At 37.5% G+C, this 15,225-nt stretch overlaps 2 protein-coding genes across 6 annotated transcripts in view; both read left to right on the forward strand.

Moving 5' to 3' along the window:
- Positions 1–1,688: 1,688 nt before the first annotated feature.
- ubtfl (upstream binding transcription factor, like) lies at positions 1,689–13,468 on the forward strand. Of its 4 annotated transcripts, none has more exons than XM_081373967.1 (20): positions 1,689–1,829; positions 5,065–5,171; positions 5,298–5,479; positions 5,686–5,769; positions 5,899–6,054; positions 6,803–6,867; positions 6,962–7,082; positions 7,305–7,415; positions 7,518–7,645; positions 7,873–8,014; positions 8,769–8,810; positions 8,923–9,033; positions 9,146–9,304; positions 9,522–9,650; positions 10,138–10,223; positions 10,515–10,704; positions 11,811–11,858; positions 12,257–12,388; positions 12,588–12,707; positions 12,802–13,468. In XM_081373967.1, the coding sequence occupies exons 2-20, from the start codon at positions 5,114–5,116 to the stop codon at positions 12,889–12,891; spliced, it is 2,154 nt and encodes a 717-aa protein (XP_081230093.1). In that variant the 5' UTR covers positions 1,689–1,829; positions 5,065–5,113; the 3' UTR covers positions 12,892–13,468. The 4 variants fall into 4 exon arrangements, with proteins under 4 accessions (XP_081230093.1, XP_081230094.1, XP_081230095.1 ...); XM_081373968.1 differs by having other exon boundaries at positions 12,591–12,707; XM_081373969.1 differs by having other exon boundaries at positions 9,522–9,632.
- Positions 13,469–14,950: 1,482 nt separating this feature from the next.
- Positions 14,951–15,225, forward strand: part of asap1a (ArfGAP with SH3 domain, ankyrin repeat and PH domain 1a) — a gene marked incomplete at its 5' end in the record, with an annotated part of 57,946 nt that continues 57,671 nt past the window's right edge. For both annotated transcript variants that reach the window (XM_081374716.1, XM_081374717.1), the window contains one exon: positions 14,951–15,009. In XM_081374716.1, the coding sequence (XP_081230842.1) occupies positions 14,951–15,009 (59 nt within the window). The remainder of the gene's footprint in view (positions 15,010–15,225) is intronic.

The raw sequence follows: 15,225 nt of genomic DNA on the forward strand, positions 1-15,225 counted from the left end.
TAAGACTTTTTGTATTTATTATTTTACACACATCAAGCAAATTAATCATGAGATTGTGTTGTTATATCTTGCTCAAATGCTAAAGTGTTTTCTGTCATATTGAATAAAATTAGTGCATTTCAAATGGTAATACCATTACAATATTGTCTCAATCCTCAAATTTTAAAAACAACCGAATATATCAGCCACTGACGTCACTAAACTCTCCATATATCCTTTATCGTGTGCAACATTTATGTTCTCTCTCTATGCTAGAATGCTATTTTACAACTCAGTGTAACCTGAAGCAAGACAAACTGACAAGAAAGCACAATGTAGTCATGTGCTAGATATGAAGTGAAAAACTTTGCAATCCATGTGTTGTAGTGGTAGTGAAGATGAATGGCTGTTCACTCTATTAATGCACCTCTGCTGCCATCTCATGGCCACTCAATGCTGGTAGCAACAAGATGTCTGTAAGCACAGAAACATGCAGAGAAACCAAGAGTACATGGCCCAAACATACTACACGTTGACTCACACAGTTCTGCAGCATTAATTAACATTTAATAATAAAATTTTTGGGGATCTTTTTCATAATGGATGGAAAACACTGCAATTCTCAAATACAATGACCTAATCAAACAGTTTACATAAACATGAGGTGAGCCTCAAATATTATAGTCACTTTGCATGATTTTCTTGCAAACATTGTTCCATGACTTTTTCTTTCATTTTAATTTTAAGAATAAATTAAGATTTTTCTTTTAATATCTGAAAAACCATGACTGGGGGAATCCTGAGAACATTTAGAAATGCCCAAGTACACTAATAATCTTGGATAACTCAGTTCATGCCTGTTCAGCTCAGTACCTGTCACATTGACATGTGACAAAATGCTGCATAAATACTATAATAATCCATGAATGATAGACTTGTTTTCTCAGTCACTTCAGGGATCTGTGTGAAGCATCTCTTTCAGGCTTGGTCAAACTGAAGGGGTTGAGTCAGTCACAGCTGTCTCCTCCTTTCCTCCTGCCATTGGTCAGTTTCACATAAAGAAATATCGTGACGATTGTGTGTACAATCAGAGAGCATGAGAGAGCGAGATACAGTCAATGGCACTTTTACTAAGGCTGAGGGAAATCGGTGCCCGACTGTGACAGTGATTCACAAGCAGGCACCAGCGTCTCTGCAAACATATGAAGATAAACTCAACACACTAATTGGAACCGACTGTTTTTGGGCTGCAGAGACGAGATTTCTGGAGCGCGGAGGCCGTGTGAGTCTCCGCGGCAGCAGAATGAATGTGGGCACCCAAACCAATCGGTTTCGCACTTGAAGTAGTTGCAGGGTTGGCAAAGACTCCTCTTTTACATGGCAACCAGTAGATATTTTGTCCTGTTAAATGGCCAGCCATAAAAAGAGAGCTATATAGCAATTGTGAACTAATATTAACGTAGTTTATGGTTGTTAGATGCATGTACGGTAGATTACTAGCCTACTTTGGTTTTGCGAGTTTAAAGCTTGAGAAAGTCGACCTTTAAAATGTTGAAAAATACATAAACAATTGTATTAATATAATTTAGAAATGTATCAATGTTAAAAATAAATATTATTTTTAAGTTTTAGCCTCCGCCTTTTTTTCTCGCATGTTTTCCCTCGGAGTTCCTCCCCCTGCGGCGCTGGGCGGAGTTTCATACCGAACCAGACGCTCCTTTTGTCGGATTCGTTTCGACTTGACTCCCCGGGGTTTACGGCTAAAAAACAGATACTTAAATACAATAAAATCGTTTAACACGAACACATCGCTAATTAATAAGCACATCCGTGCCGGAATATTGAAAAAGGTAAGAGATTTGATAATTTTTGAGCCCGTTTGGAACGGTTTTCAATTATCTCGTCCCCGAGTCTTTGTAACATTCATGGCGGCTCTGCAGTGAGAGCTCTGGGGCGAGAGAAGGCACAAGCGCCCGCTCATACCTCTATTTTTAATTCTGATTCGCCGAAACATTGTATTATTCAACTGATATTTAATGTCACCAGAATTAAACATTTAAGTATTTTATTCATGACAAAATTGATTTTATAGTGAAATAATGCATTTTATGATATTGTCACAATCCCTGCAAAAACAAACAAACAAAAAAAATCTGCATGCAAATACACCTGAATTTTCAGCAAGGATGCAACTGCTATGCGTATATAAAGACATCGATTCGCATTTTTAATCGGCGTAAGCGCTATTCGTCGTACTTTCCCCAGTAGCTCGCGCGCTAGCTGAGGCGTTCGTGCCAGCGGAAGCTGCGTGGTGACTCCTGCCGGAATAAAGACGCCATTACCGGGGTTGCAAACAGACTAACGGTCGGTGCACTAAAGTTAACGTATTTTACACTCATTCATTTAATCAGTTATAGTGAGCTTCGCACGAATTATTAAAGCAAGTAGGCGGAAACTTTGTTATTGACCGTACTTTTAGTATAACTCAATGTATTTTTGGACAGTTTTGTCATACTTTTGGTCTAAGTGATTATTAGTGCAATACTTCTTGAACATAACACGACTATTGAGGTTTATTGTTCATAGAGAGACTCGAACATTGCAGAAAGAATAACATTTTTGCGTTTTTAGCCTTTTTGGCTCAGTTGACCTTGCGCGCGGGCGGGGATGACACTGTAACCGGGAAACCGGCGCCTCGTGCGGGCGCGCAGCGAGACACACAGCTCGAGAGGAACGCGGGCACGTGCGAGGTGCATCAGTGACACTTCTCGGTGATTTTGCGATACATGACATGATATATAACATAGCTTATGATACAAGACAGTAAATATTGTGATACTGGTAAAGTAAAAGTATACATGCGAGCCTTTCCTCAACATAAGAATTGTAATTTATCACGCAAGATATAAACATGCAAGTAAGCATGCCAGTGAAACACTGGACTTAAAGTTTGTTCGTTGTTATTAAATTTGAAATAAACACGAATTACACGAGAATATATTATAAAATCAGTTAAACGTTTAAATAGATGCTGAAGCAAACCATACTATGTGTTGAATTGTATGTCATATCTTTTACGGATCAGAAAATAAAATGTCTACTATCTTTATGCGTTTATTGAAGTACTCGCCTATGAATGTGCTGCACTGGCAGAATGTAAACAGTGAGCGCTCGCGGAGAACGGGAGGAGAGACCGAGACTTCCGCGGACACTGATGCGCTCGAGCAAGGGTCGTGTTTGTCCTCGCGTCTCGCTGCTCGTGGTTACATAATCCCAAAGCCAAGTCTTTCCTGCCGTTCCTTGCCAAGATGACCCCCGACAACCAAGTACGTGCGTTTCTCTCGCATCCTCAAACCGTGGCATGAATCGTGAAGCAGTCTCGGATAGTTGTCGGTCCTTTCTGGTTTAGCCGGTCGCTCTAAGTGAACCAAGATGAAAATCGCGGCTTGGTCATGTATAGGCGTTGGAAATATGCGATCATAGCATCCCGTCAAGGTTTCTCGCCGCTCGCCACCGCTGGTGCACTGGTATGGCCACGGCGTGATGACGCGTCCGTGTCGAAGTGCTCCAGAGGCGGGGCATGGGCACATTATGTTCCTCTGGGTGGCAGTGATGACATCCAGTGCATTTCATTAATCGTTCACAATTAGACGACCATTTACAATAATAATAATAAAATCGAATCAGTTGTTTAATACATTAATTAAACATTCCCTTTCATTACGTTCCTATGTGCCAGTGTTGTTCTTGTTAACTAAAACTATTCAAAAATAAAAAGCTACTTCAAAATATTAATTCTAATACTATACAAATAGCCTAATACCAAAGTAACACTGCTCTGTACAGACTGTTTTATTGATTTTAATTTTACGATATGAGTTTATGAGAACAAATTTGGCTTATTTCCATTAATATGGCAAGCTTTTTTTTAACATTTATTTCTTAACTAACTAGCATCTGTTACTTTTATGTTTACTGTACTTATTTGCTATTAATATAGTAGTGACTAGTATCATTCATTTTCATTTTCACTAGAACCTGTTCTTTAGATACTAGTGTTTATGTATTTACTCCAGTTGTGACTAGTATTTATTCAATTAGTCATAAGTGTGTTATTAAATTCTAGTACTTATTTCTTTGTTATTAGACGCTCAATAAAGACAAGTAACTATTCCATAGTTACTGGTAACATATTACATATTTTACTTTTGAATTGTATAAGGATCCGAGGAGATATTTATGGAAGGAGATATTTATGGAAGCTTGTTTCTGCCACAGAATAAAACATTTTTAAAGTATAATTGTGACTTTTTATGTCACAATTGCGAGTTTACAATTCTTGCAATTTTGACTTTTTATCTTGCATTTCTGAGAAATAAAGTCAGAATTGCGATCAAACTTGCAATTCGTACTTTTTTCTCGCAATTGCGAGGTTTATATCTCGCTATTTTGACTTTATAACACACAATTGTATTGCGACTTTATATCACGCATTTCTGACTTTAAAACACACAATTGCAACTTTATATCACGCAATTCTGACTTTACAACTTGCAATTGTTACTTTATATCACACAATTCTGAGATAAAAAGAATTGCGAGATGTAAACTCGCAATTCTGAGAAAAAGTCGCAATTACCTTTTTTTATTTTTTATTCTGTGGTGGAAACAAGCTTCCATAGATATCCGCTATTCTCTTCCGACTAGTATTTGTATATTACAATTTACTATTCATGTGGTTCTAGTGCTTATTCTTTAGTTACTTGTAACAATTCAGATTATCAGTATCTCTACCAGTTCTCCTAACACTAATTGAATAAACACTGGTACCTGTTTATTAGAATGTGTATTCCAATTGTTGCTAGTAACATTTGAAATCTTACATTTTTAATTAAACTAATTTTGACTAGTTATTACATATGAAAAGTTAAAAAGCAGTTGTTGCTAAACAAGAAAGAAAATGCAACAGTTCAGTAACAGTTCAAGGGATATGTATTAATATCTCATAAAAATGTACTAGCCTAATATACAATATAATACTATATAATAAATAATCTCTCTCTCTCTCGCTCTCTCTCTATGCAGCCACTTGGCCAGTGAAGTGTCAAGGTGGAGATTGGTGAATTCTGTCATCATGAATGGCAGCACCAGTGTGTCTGGCACCCAGACAGGACGAATCAAAATTGAGTCAAGTACGCTCGCACGCTGTCAATAAAGGACATATTCACACAGACACACAACAATTACACTGCTTTTGTCAGCATTAAAAACACCCTTTGTTTTTGTTCATTCAACGCTTTGGTGTTGGTTTTTGTTAGATGCAGATACATGGAGCAAAGAGGACTGCATGACACTGCTGGAGAGGATACGCAGTTTGTTACCTGATGGAGACACAATGAAGTATAAAACCACAGAGTCTCATTTTGACTGGGAGAAGGTGGGGTTTGGGGCTTTCACTGGAGACATGTGTAAGCAGAAATGGCAGAAAGTTTCCACAGAGGTGAGCCAAATTCCAGTGAGCTAAAGCAATAATGTGCCTGTTTTCCAAATAACACTGATAGGCGTTTATGTGAAAGACATTCTGTTTAGATTGTTCATGTAAAGATTATTTTACTTTGAACTTTGCTGGCACAATAATAGCAGAACATTAAAATTATTATTTGCCTTAAATCAAACGGAGTTGATTTAATCATTTTCCCACCCTAGGTACGTAAATACAGAACGATGACAGAGCTCATTGTTGATGCTATTGAATATGTGAAGAACCCTTATAAGGGGAAAAAATTGAAGGTGAGAATGTGAAGATATCAAAAGTTCTTAATATCTCTTTTATCCTAATCAAATTTCATGTTTTACCCTGATGTGTTGTGTCAACTAATAGAGCGTTTTCATAGTGTTTATGCATTTAACTCTGTTTAGACACATCCAGACTTCCCAAAGAAACCCCTTACTCCCTACTTTCGCTTCTTTATGGAGAAGCGAGCCAAGTATGCAAAAATCCACCCCGAGATGAGCAACTTGGATCTCACCAAGATTCTGTCCAAAAAATACAAAGAGCTTCCTGAAAAGAAAAAGGTTAGTTTTTGTGGGTAGTTGACATGAAATACTTTTGGGAAGTTTAGTTGTCCTTCAGTGTTGACATGCTTTACTTGAAACTTCTGACTATTGCACTCGAAGAATGTATTTTCCTCATTCTTTTCTTATTATTATGCATATAACTATATTCAAGTATAAATATATTGGATGAATAGCTTAAACTTAATTTAAAAAAAGTAAAAATAAAAAATAGAAATACTGCCATGTAACTATCTGAAATAAATACGTTTTATTTTTTTTTAGCTAAAACTGAAATAAAATTAATTAAAGCTATCGAGAAAATAAAATAAAAAAGATACTAAATAAAAGCTAATTCTAAATATGAATAAATACTAAAATATTATATAAATAATACTAAAAGAACACTTTTATAATTTCACATCAATTGAGAATATTTTTACTTAAAAAACATTTCTCACTGCAGAACATTTTAAATGGCAAAAAAAAATTAACAGTAGTGAAAAATGTAACAGAAATGGTAACCTAATGGTAATATAAACATTATTTTGTACATTCCCATAAATTTTAACCTAAATTGTTGTTGTTCATTAAAAAAAGTCCAGTGCTTTGGTATGTACTGTTCTACTATACAGTATGTGAAGTGCTGGTGTTTGTAGAATTTCATTCTTTTCAAAGATCTGAGCTGTTTTTCTCATAAAGTTCTTGTAAATATTACTTTTGAAGGTCATCTGTTTTGCTTTTACATTTGCACTATAACTTTTGTCAGCTCAAGTACATTCAAGAATTCCAGAGAGAGAAAGAATCTTTTGAGAAGAACATGGCACGATTCAAGTTAGTGTCCACGTTCCTCTGCACATAAATACCTAACACAAGTATGTCAGTTTTTTGTACTGGTGATTCAGTGTGAAGCTTCTATTGTTTTTAGGGAGGACCACCCAGATTTAATAGAGGAGAGAAAGAAGTCAGACCTCCCAGAGAAGCCCAAGACCCCTCAGCAGCTATGGTACAACCATGAGAAGAAAGCCTACATGAAAATTCACCCAGAGGTAACAAAATTTGGCAGGAAAAAGGCCCTAGTGGTCATATAGTCTTGGTATAGCAACTCAAGTACAAAGAGTTAGAACTGAGTAACTGAATCAAAGTCCAGCTTATGACTTATTTATATAAAATTCAGTCTATGTGTTTTTACTTCTTTTTGAGCGCATTTCATAATATTCAACTGTTTATGGATGGACCTACACTCACTTTTCCATGTTTGATACTTGTAGGTAAGCCAGAAGGAGCTGAAGGAAGTATTACGTAGACAGTGGTCCCAATTACCAGACAAAAAGAGGCTGAAATGGATAAGCAAAGCTCTAGAGCTGCAGAAACACTACGAGGTATAGCTTTGTGTTCTCACTGAGGCTAAGGTGATACAGTCTTTGTTGATTAGAGGGATAAATTACATTGTAAACTTTGTGAAATATTACTTCCTCATTCAGGAAAGCATGAGAGTATATTTTGAAGCTCACCCAGATGCAAACTCTGATGAGCACGTCAAGTCTGTTTTAACCAAGGCTGAACGGCAGCTCAAGGACAAGTTTGATGGCCGGCCAACCAAACCACCACCGTATGTTTTAAACCGCTAAGTAACATTTGGTTTTCTCAGGAATCTCTTAATTTAGATGTTTTGCATGGCTTATGCGGACTTATCTTACCAAGATATGCTGCACTTAGAAATAATGTTGTTGACCGTTTTGAAATCAACTAGTGGTTCTTCTTGTCTATATATTTGCAGTATTTGTATATATATATATGCAGTTTTTTAAAGTATATTTTTATGGTTTTGTTCTGCAGAAATGGCTATTCGCTGTACTGTGCTGAACTAATGGTAAACATGAAGGACGTGCCAAGCACGGAGCGAATGGTGCTATGCAGTAAGCAGTGGAAGATGATGACCCAGAAAGAGAAGGACATGTTCCAGAAACGATGTGAACAGGTCTTGTAGACCCATCTACTCTCGGTTGTTTAAAGCAAAAGAGAAAATAGTAAAAGTCAGTATCAAATAATAGTTATCCAAAAAGGTTTCTGTGGTTGACCATTGGCTGACCCCTTTTGGGGTGGCTGATGGCCAAAATGGTAGACTTATGCCTATCAAGGCTACATGTATTTGATCAAAAATACAGTAAACAAGTAATATAGTTAAATATTAGTACAATTTAAAATAACTGTTTTCTATTTTAATATATTTTAAAATGTAATTTATTCCTGTGATGGCAAAGCTGAATGTTTAGTCTTCAGTGTCACATGATCCTTCAGAAGTCATTCTAATATGCTGTTTGGGTGCTCAAGAAACATTTATTTTTCATTTTGTGCTGCTTAATATTTTTGTGGAAATAGTGATGCAACTTTCAATATTGTTTGAACAGAAAGTTTTAGCATTTATTTGAAATATGATACAATCATGATACATTTCTTTACTGTAACATTTGATCAATTTAATACATTCTTGCTGAATAAAAGTATAATTTCTTTAAAAAAAACCTGTTAACTGAAAATTAACTTAAAAAAATATTCTTCATTGACAACTATTTTGGAACTAACAAAGGGGGAAGGTAAACACTCGGGTTAATTGGCAAAGCAGGCATGGTTAATAATAAATATCAATTCTTAATAACACAGTTGTTACATTAACACTGGCTCAGCTATAACTAAAAATGACAATGTTTATCTGTGTTTATCTGTCTCAACAGAAAAAGAAACAGTATGAGATTGACCTTCAGAGGTTTATTGAGGTAAGTACAAGGCACCACAAGTTCATGCTATTAAAACAGATACCGTTGAATTCTTGATCAAGGGAGGCTCTGCTTATTTTGACACTTTGTCTTAAACACCGTCTCTCTCCAGAGTCTCCCAGAAGAGGAGAGGGAGCGTGTGTGTGGAGAGGAGAAGCTGGGAGGCAAGATGAGCATAGGGGGTGCAGGCAGCCCCCTGAGGGCCAAATCCCCATGTGTGAAGGTGGGCATGTGCAAGATGTCCTTGTTTATATACGTGCTTGCTGTTATGCTCTTGTGGTGTGGTATGCTGTCTGGATCAGAATGAGCAGTAGTTTCTTCTTCTTGTGCCGTAGGAACGGTGTCGTGACCCTGAGCTGGATCAATGGGGGCATGGCCTTTCAAAAGAGAAGCGAGATAATAAGAATAAGAAAACACGGCTTCCTGAAACACCGAAGACTCCAGAGGAGATGTGGCAGCAGAGCGTGATAGGAGACTATCTGGCTAAATACAGAGTAAGAGCAACATGAATGGTTTTCATAAGTTAGCAAGAGACCTCTAAATTTGTATTAAACTTTTCTGTGACATCATGCAAAATCTCATTGGTCTAAAACGCTTCACGTTAAGCATATTTGTACTGATTGGCTTGCTTTGCACAGCTTTTCCAAAGTACTTGAGCTACCACTACATTCTTTTTTAGAAACCATAAACTTAAACTGCTGCTCTTCACAGAATGACCGGAAGAAAGCGCAGAATGCAATGGATACTGCTTGGAAGGCCATGGAAAAGAAGGAGAAGATTCCTTGGATCAAGAAGGCTGCAGAGGACCAGAAGCGATACGAGGTTCAGTACCGGACCGTGGTCAGTGACCAGACGTTTTGACCACTGTCTTCTCACCTGTGCTGAAGAAATGTCAAAATGTTGGTCACCCCTAACTTTCCTCCTCCCCAGTATAGAGGTGGAGGAGTCTGCAATGGATGCACTTTGTATCTCAGTGTGTATATGCATATGCTTAGTTTGTGCTGTTTCCAGCTGAAGTTGGTGGAACTTGCACTTTTGTTTTATCAGTGTGACTCAACATCATTGCAGTGATGTTTAAATGTCTTTATTTTAGTGTTCTGTCACTCATTCTACCATATTCTCATGAACCTGGCATCTTGATATGTTAACTTTTGTGTGTGTGTATATATATATAGATTTATTTTGCAGTGGTTTATCAGCCTGCTAATCTGTTTTCATGAGCATTTTAACATAGACTTGTCTTATGTCTTGTTGTCTTTGCGTTTAGGATCAATAGAAAAAGTCTATTCGCTCATGTTTCTTCTTGGTTTTTTTTTTTATTCTGCAGAGGGAGCTTTTAGAGATGAGGACAGTTCTGTCAGGACAGGGACAAAGAAAACCAAAATTTGATGGCGAGCCCAAGAAGCCCCCGGTGTAAGTGTCACGTTTTTAGCTTGTTGCTTCCAGAGAGACTTTCCTTCTTTTAAAAAAACGTTTTGGTTACATTTGTTTAAAGGTGTCCTTGTTACAGTGTAACTACACATTTAACTACTGAGTAATATTAATTAACAACATGCACTTACAATATAATTAGGGTTAGGGTTAGTTGCATGTGATTAATTACCTTACACAATTTACTGTTATTACTAGAGTAAGTACATGTAACAAGGACAGTGTAAAATAAGGTGTTACCAAAACTTTTCTTCTTTTTCTTTCCAACCTCAGGAGCGGGTATCAAATGTTCTCTCAGGAACTCCTAACTAACGGTGAGCTGAATCACTTCAGCCTGAAGGAGCGCATGGTGGAGATCGGCAAGCGATGGCACAAGCTTAGTCAGAGCCAGAAAGACAAATATAAAAAACAGGTGGAGGAACAACAGCTAGAGTACAAAGCTGAGCTTGAGGCTTGGGTAAAGGTAAGAAGTTTGTTGAATCATCCAGTTCTGCAGATCAAATACACTTTGTTTATTAATGGGTCAATGGCATGATGCTAATTTATTGTCCTACATATTAAGTAGTTCAGAAATACATTAAAAATGAATTACACCTCAACCATTATGAGCATGTTTTCAATTTCTAAATAAAAATTCATTTTGAATGATGTTAAAAGAAGATGTCTTAAGTAGTTTGGCATAATCTTTTGTTTTATCTGTTATTGTTCTTATTATATTTTGTATATTTTAACAAAGATAAAATATCATGTAGTGTGAATATGCAAAAACATAGATGTTATTTATGAATAAATATAAATACAAAGAGTACACTTTTAAAGGGCCATGAAACCCCCTGTTTCAGCACCAGTCAGTTTTGAAAAATGCTACAAAAGTGCGTTGACCAATGTAAGCTCCGGAGTGGAGGGGGAAGAGGGGAGACCGACAACACAGCAACGGCTTAGATTCAGACTTTATTTCACTCTCATTGAGTTAAAAGCATCAAAGCTTCACTCAAACGCACGCTGCAGTTTACCATACCATTACACGCAACACAATATACATGGTTTTGTGAGAAGTAAGTGCATCTTTCACTTACCGTATGCAATCTCACTGTTTGAAGCGCCTGTCATGGGAAATCAATGCGTGCTGTCGTGAATAATTAATACGATGCGTCTTCTCATAGGATAAGGACACACTGTCTCATGAATAATTATGAGACACTGATGAGTCATCACTGTACAATAGTACAAGAAAACTTCACATCCTATGACATTGACACGAAGATGAATTTAAACCCGGAAGTTGAAAATAGTGCAAAAAAGACTAAAATTAACTCTTTTTCTCCTACAATTAAAACTAACGAATGGTAACATTGCCTTCTATCATGTTCAACACACTGTTAAACAATACTAAAATCTCAGGAAATTTAGTTCAGGGTTTTTGACCCTTTAAGAAATTGGCACACTAAATTTTTAAAAGATTTTCCTTTTGTGTGTCTTTTACCTTATTAGAAAAATAAATGTGTAAACGATGTGAGTTTGGAGGTTTGTAGTGACGTATTTCCCTCTCGTTTTTGCTTTTTTTCCTAGTCACTGTCCCCTCAGGAGCGTGCGGTTTATAAAGAGTTCTCCACTACGGTAAGTAATTGTGCATTTTTGCAGCTGTATTCTGCGCTTTATAATGCAAAGTTACTTCTCACACAGCATTCTTATAGCTGAGATTGTGATTTACTCTTCTCTATGCCGTAACCCTCTGCACTGCATGGCAAGATGAGGCACTCTGGTTAATTTAGTTGATTGATTTTTGCTTATAGAGGCTATTTCTGTCCCTGCCAACACATGTGGCTTTATTATTTCCTTTCTGTCAATTCAGAATCACATACGTCTCTCGGCTCAAACTAACATGACTTGAATGGATAATGTTCTTAGGGCTGTACTGTGGGCCTAATAATCATTGCTTAAGCTTGAACGTGTTTTTTTTTCCTGTGCTGCTCTGTCCTTGCACCCCCTACCCCACCTTCTCTTTGCCCTCATAGAAACGGCGAAGCACGACAAAAGCACGAGGTCCTGGGGCGAAAGTCCGAGTCACCAAGGCGAAGGCGGTAGGTGCCAGAGCCGCGACGGTGGGTCTTGGGGGGGGCAAGCGTTCCATGGCGTACCGGGCCAAGGTAACGCCCGCTCTCTCTGGGCAACTCACCCACACAGGCTGTGGACTCAGTATGAAGTGTCTTAGGGTGTTAATCATCTTAAAGTTTGCTAATTGATGTGTGCTGATGGTGTGTGTGTTTGTTGGTGTGTACACAAACAAATACAGTGATACACATGCATAGCTGCTTGTTTGAAAGATATGTGACTCTTGGTTTCCAGCAGGACACGTCGGACTCCGATGACGATGATGACAAAACAGACACTTCAGACTCGGAGGATGAAGATGATGAGTCATCTGGCAGCACTGATAGTGATGATGATGATGACGAAGATGACGAGGTTAATTTTCCTTTTGTAAATTTTTTTGAAAATCTGCTCTTTTATTATTATTGTCGGTATTCATTTTTTTCTAACATTGACACATGACACACAGAATGAAGATGACGACGATGATGATGATGACCGGTCAGACGGCTCCAGCAGCTCATCATCAGAAGATAGCAGTGACTCTGATTCAGACTAACCTGTCCCACCCCCTCTTAGAGGGGGCTGTGCCGGACACGCCCCCTCGTAATACCCTTCCCATAAAACAGGGAGGGGGTTCGGTAGCTGTGAGCTCACAGCATGCAGTAATCTTGCTCCCTATCTTTACAGGGCAAGAGACAATATGGGGGCCAACAGCTCTCCCCATCACCACGTCCATGCAACAGACTTAGTCAATCGGACAACTTTCTTTGTTGTTTTTTCTTTTAACGGAGATATGTTACATGTGTGGTAATCGCATCAATTTTTATTGCCTTTATATAGGTGTGTTATTAAAATCTGTGTTGGCTGTTTTTTGTTCTTTTTATTTTAACTTGAAAATAATTTGTTCAAAGCCAGTTGAGCTTTTATAAGTTTGGAAAGTATCAGGGTTGCTTGGAGGTGGATGTTAGGGTTAAAAGACTTTGGAATGGAGATGAAATCCCCTGTTCTCCTGTTTATATTTGTTTGCCTCAGCTAGTTGCTGGAGCTCTGAGGACTATACGAGCTGCTCAAGTCTTGTTTAGAACGTTCTGTTGCAGATCCTCCATAATAAATGCACTTTTTCCCCTCTTGTACTTAATTGGCCATTTTCAGATACATTAAAATAGCATCGCAATATAGTGATATTTATTACTGTTTTACTAGGAGACTTTTAGTATGTGGATGAGAGCGTGTACCAATGTGCCAAATGATTCAATCCAGTGTTGTAAAAACATGACCGATGCATTTAAAAGCAACAATTTTCAACCTTTACAGATCCAGACTTTTAACCAACCCAGAGACCTTTAATATAGAAATGCTAGATTTCATACTTCAAATTTTTTATAATAATAATAAACTTAAAAACGAATAGTTCAAAAAATAATTCTATATTATATATTCCGTGAAGGACTTCATATATAATAAATATGTATATTCATATAATAATATATGAATTAAATAATACATATTGAACTTCAAGGAGATGGAGGATGCTGATTTGATCTTTGCTTGATTTAAAACATTTGCAAAAAAACAACAAAAAAACAAAAACATTTGACTTAATTTGACATGCAGTTACTATTTATTGTAGCTGTTTTCCAAATACGTTTAAAGTAATTAAAAATGATACATTTTTAACAAACTTGATTTCTTTATTCATTTAATTTAAATTCTTGTGTCTGATGACCTTAATATACTTTGATTATTACTCTGAGTGAGTACCATTGCTGATCAGCATTCTCAGAGAACGAGTTTGTCATTTCTGTCAGTGAGGCTGAATTTAATACTGCATAACGCCTTCATTTCGCCGGCGGTATCAGATTTCCATTTAAAAGTTAAGCGTTCCCAGTTCCTGCCATTAGTTGTGGTCCTGTGCAGGATTCCCTCCTCCGGCCCCCTCCAGCCCACATGCTTGATTTTCGCTTCCTGTCCAGCAGCTCCAGATGGGGCAGATCAATGCGCGCATTCCAGCTCATTGTAACTGTAGCGGCATGTGATTTCAGCCCGTAATGTCCGCGCGCTGGATTGAGCACAATGCAGTGAATATGATGCCACTTGGAAACACGGAGCTCTACGCACAATCGGTTTTTCAAGTACTTTTTAATCTATTAATACGGAGTGAAACCGCAGTTGCCTCGGTAAGTTATTATAAGGCGTGGCTTTTTTCCCTGAGTGGCAAAATTTGTTTAGACAAATGTGATGTCAGCACTCGGCAGCAAACAGAAACTTCAGGAGAGGCTTATTTTTAGGGATTGCATTTTTCCTTGGAAAGATGAGAATCGCACTTAACTATTGAAATATTTACTTCTCTGGAAAAAACAGCTTAAACTGGGGAAGTTGTGTCTTGCAAAATGCAGCTGGTTGACCAACTAGCATGTTAAAAGATTGACCAGTTAAATATACTGGTTTTGTTGATGGCCCAAAATTGGTCTAACAGCCTGGACCAGAAACCAGCCACTAGCTTAAGCTGGATTTTCCAACTGGGATCAAATGTAGTTGACATTTTCTCCTCACACTGATATTAATGCATTTTTATTGTCTCAATTTGAGGCTGTTTTATTGAGGTGACTACAAAGATGAGGTCCTCATCCTCGCGTTTATCAAGTTTTTCCTCCAGGGATTCTTTATGGAGTCGGTGAGTAGAAAATGCACTGCTCATCGCTTTTTTATGTTATACCACTGAATATTCCATCTGCACATCATATGTGCTTCTAAGTGAGATTTCTCTGACTCCAGATTTGCACATCAGTCTATACTAACACTCCTCAATTTACAGCAGAGTAGTAAAACTATTTTTAAGTTTAATCAATTAACTACCTGAACTCTTAAACTGGTTCATGCCCCCATGGAC

Source organism: Scardinius erythrophthalmus, assembly GCF_964197995.2.
Source record: "Scardinius erythrophthalmus genome assembly, chromosome: 9".
NCBI lineage: Eukaryota > Metazoa > Chordata > Actinopteri > Cypriniformes > Leuciscidae > Scardinius > Scardinius erythrophthalmus.

What these genes read in the sequence shown, in the direction of transcription:
- ubtfl (XM_081373967.1), top strand. Translation starts at nt 5,114, where the DNA reads ATGAATGGCAGCACCAGTGTGTCTGGCACCCAGACAGGACGAATCAAA. An exon ending in AGCTTCCTGAAAAGAAAAAG is followed by an intron (nt 6,055 to 6,802) that starts GTTAGTTTTTGT and finishes AACTTTTGTCAG; the next exon opens with CTCAAGTACATTCAAGAATT. An exon ending in ACCTTCAGAGGTTTATTGAG is followed by an intron (nt 8,811 to 8,922) that starts GTAAGTACAAGG and finishes GTCTCTCTCCAG; the next exon opens with AGTCTCCCAGAAGAGGAGAG.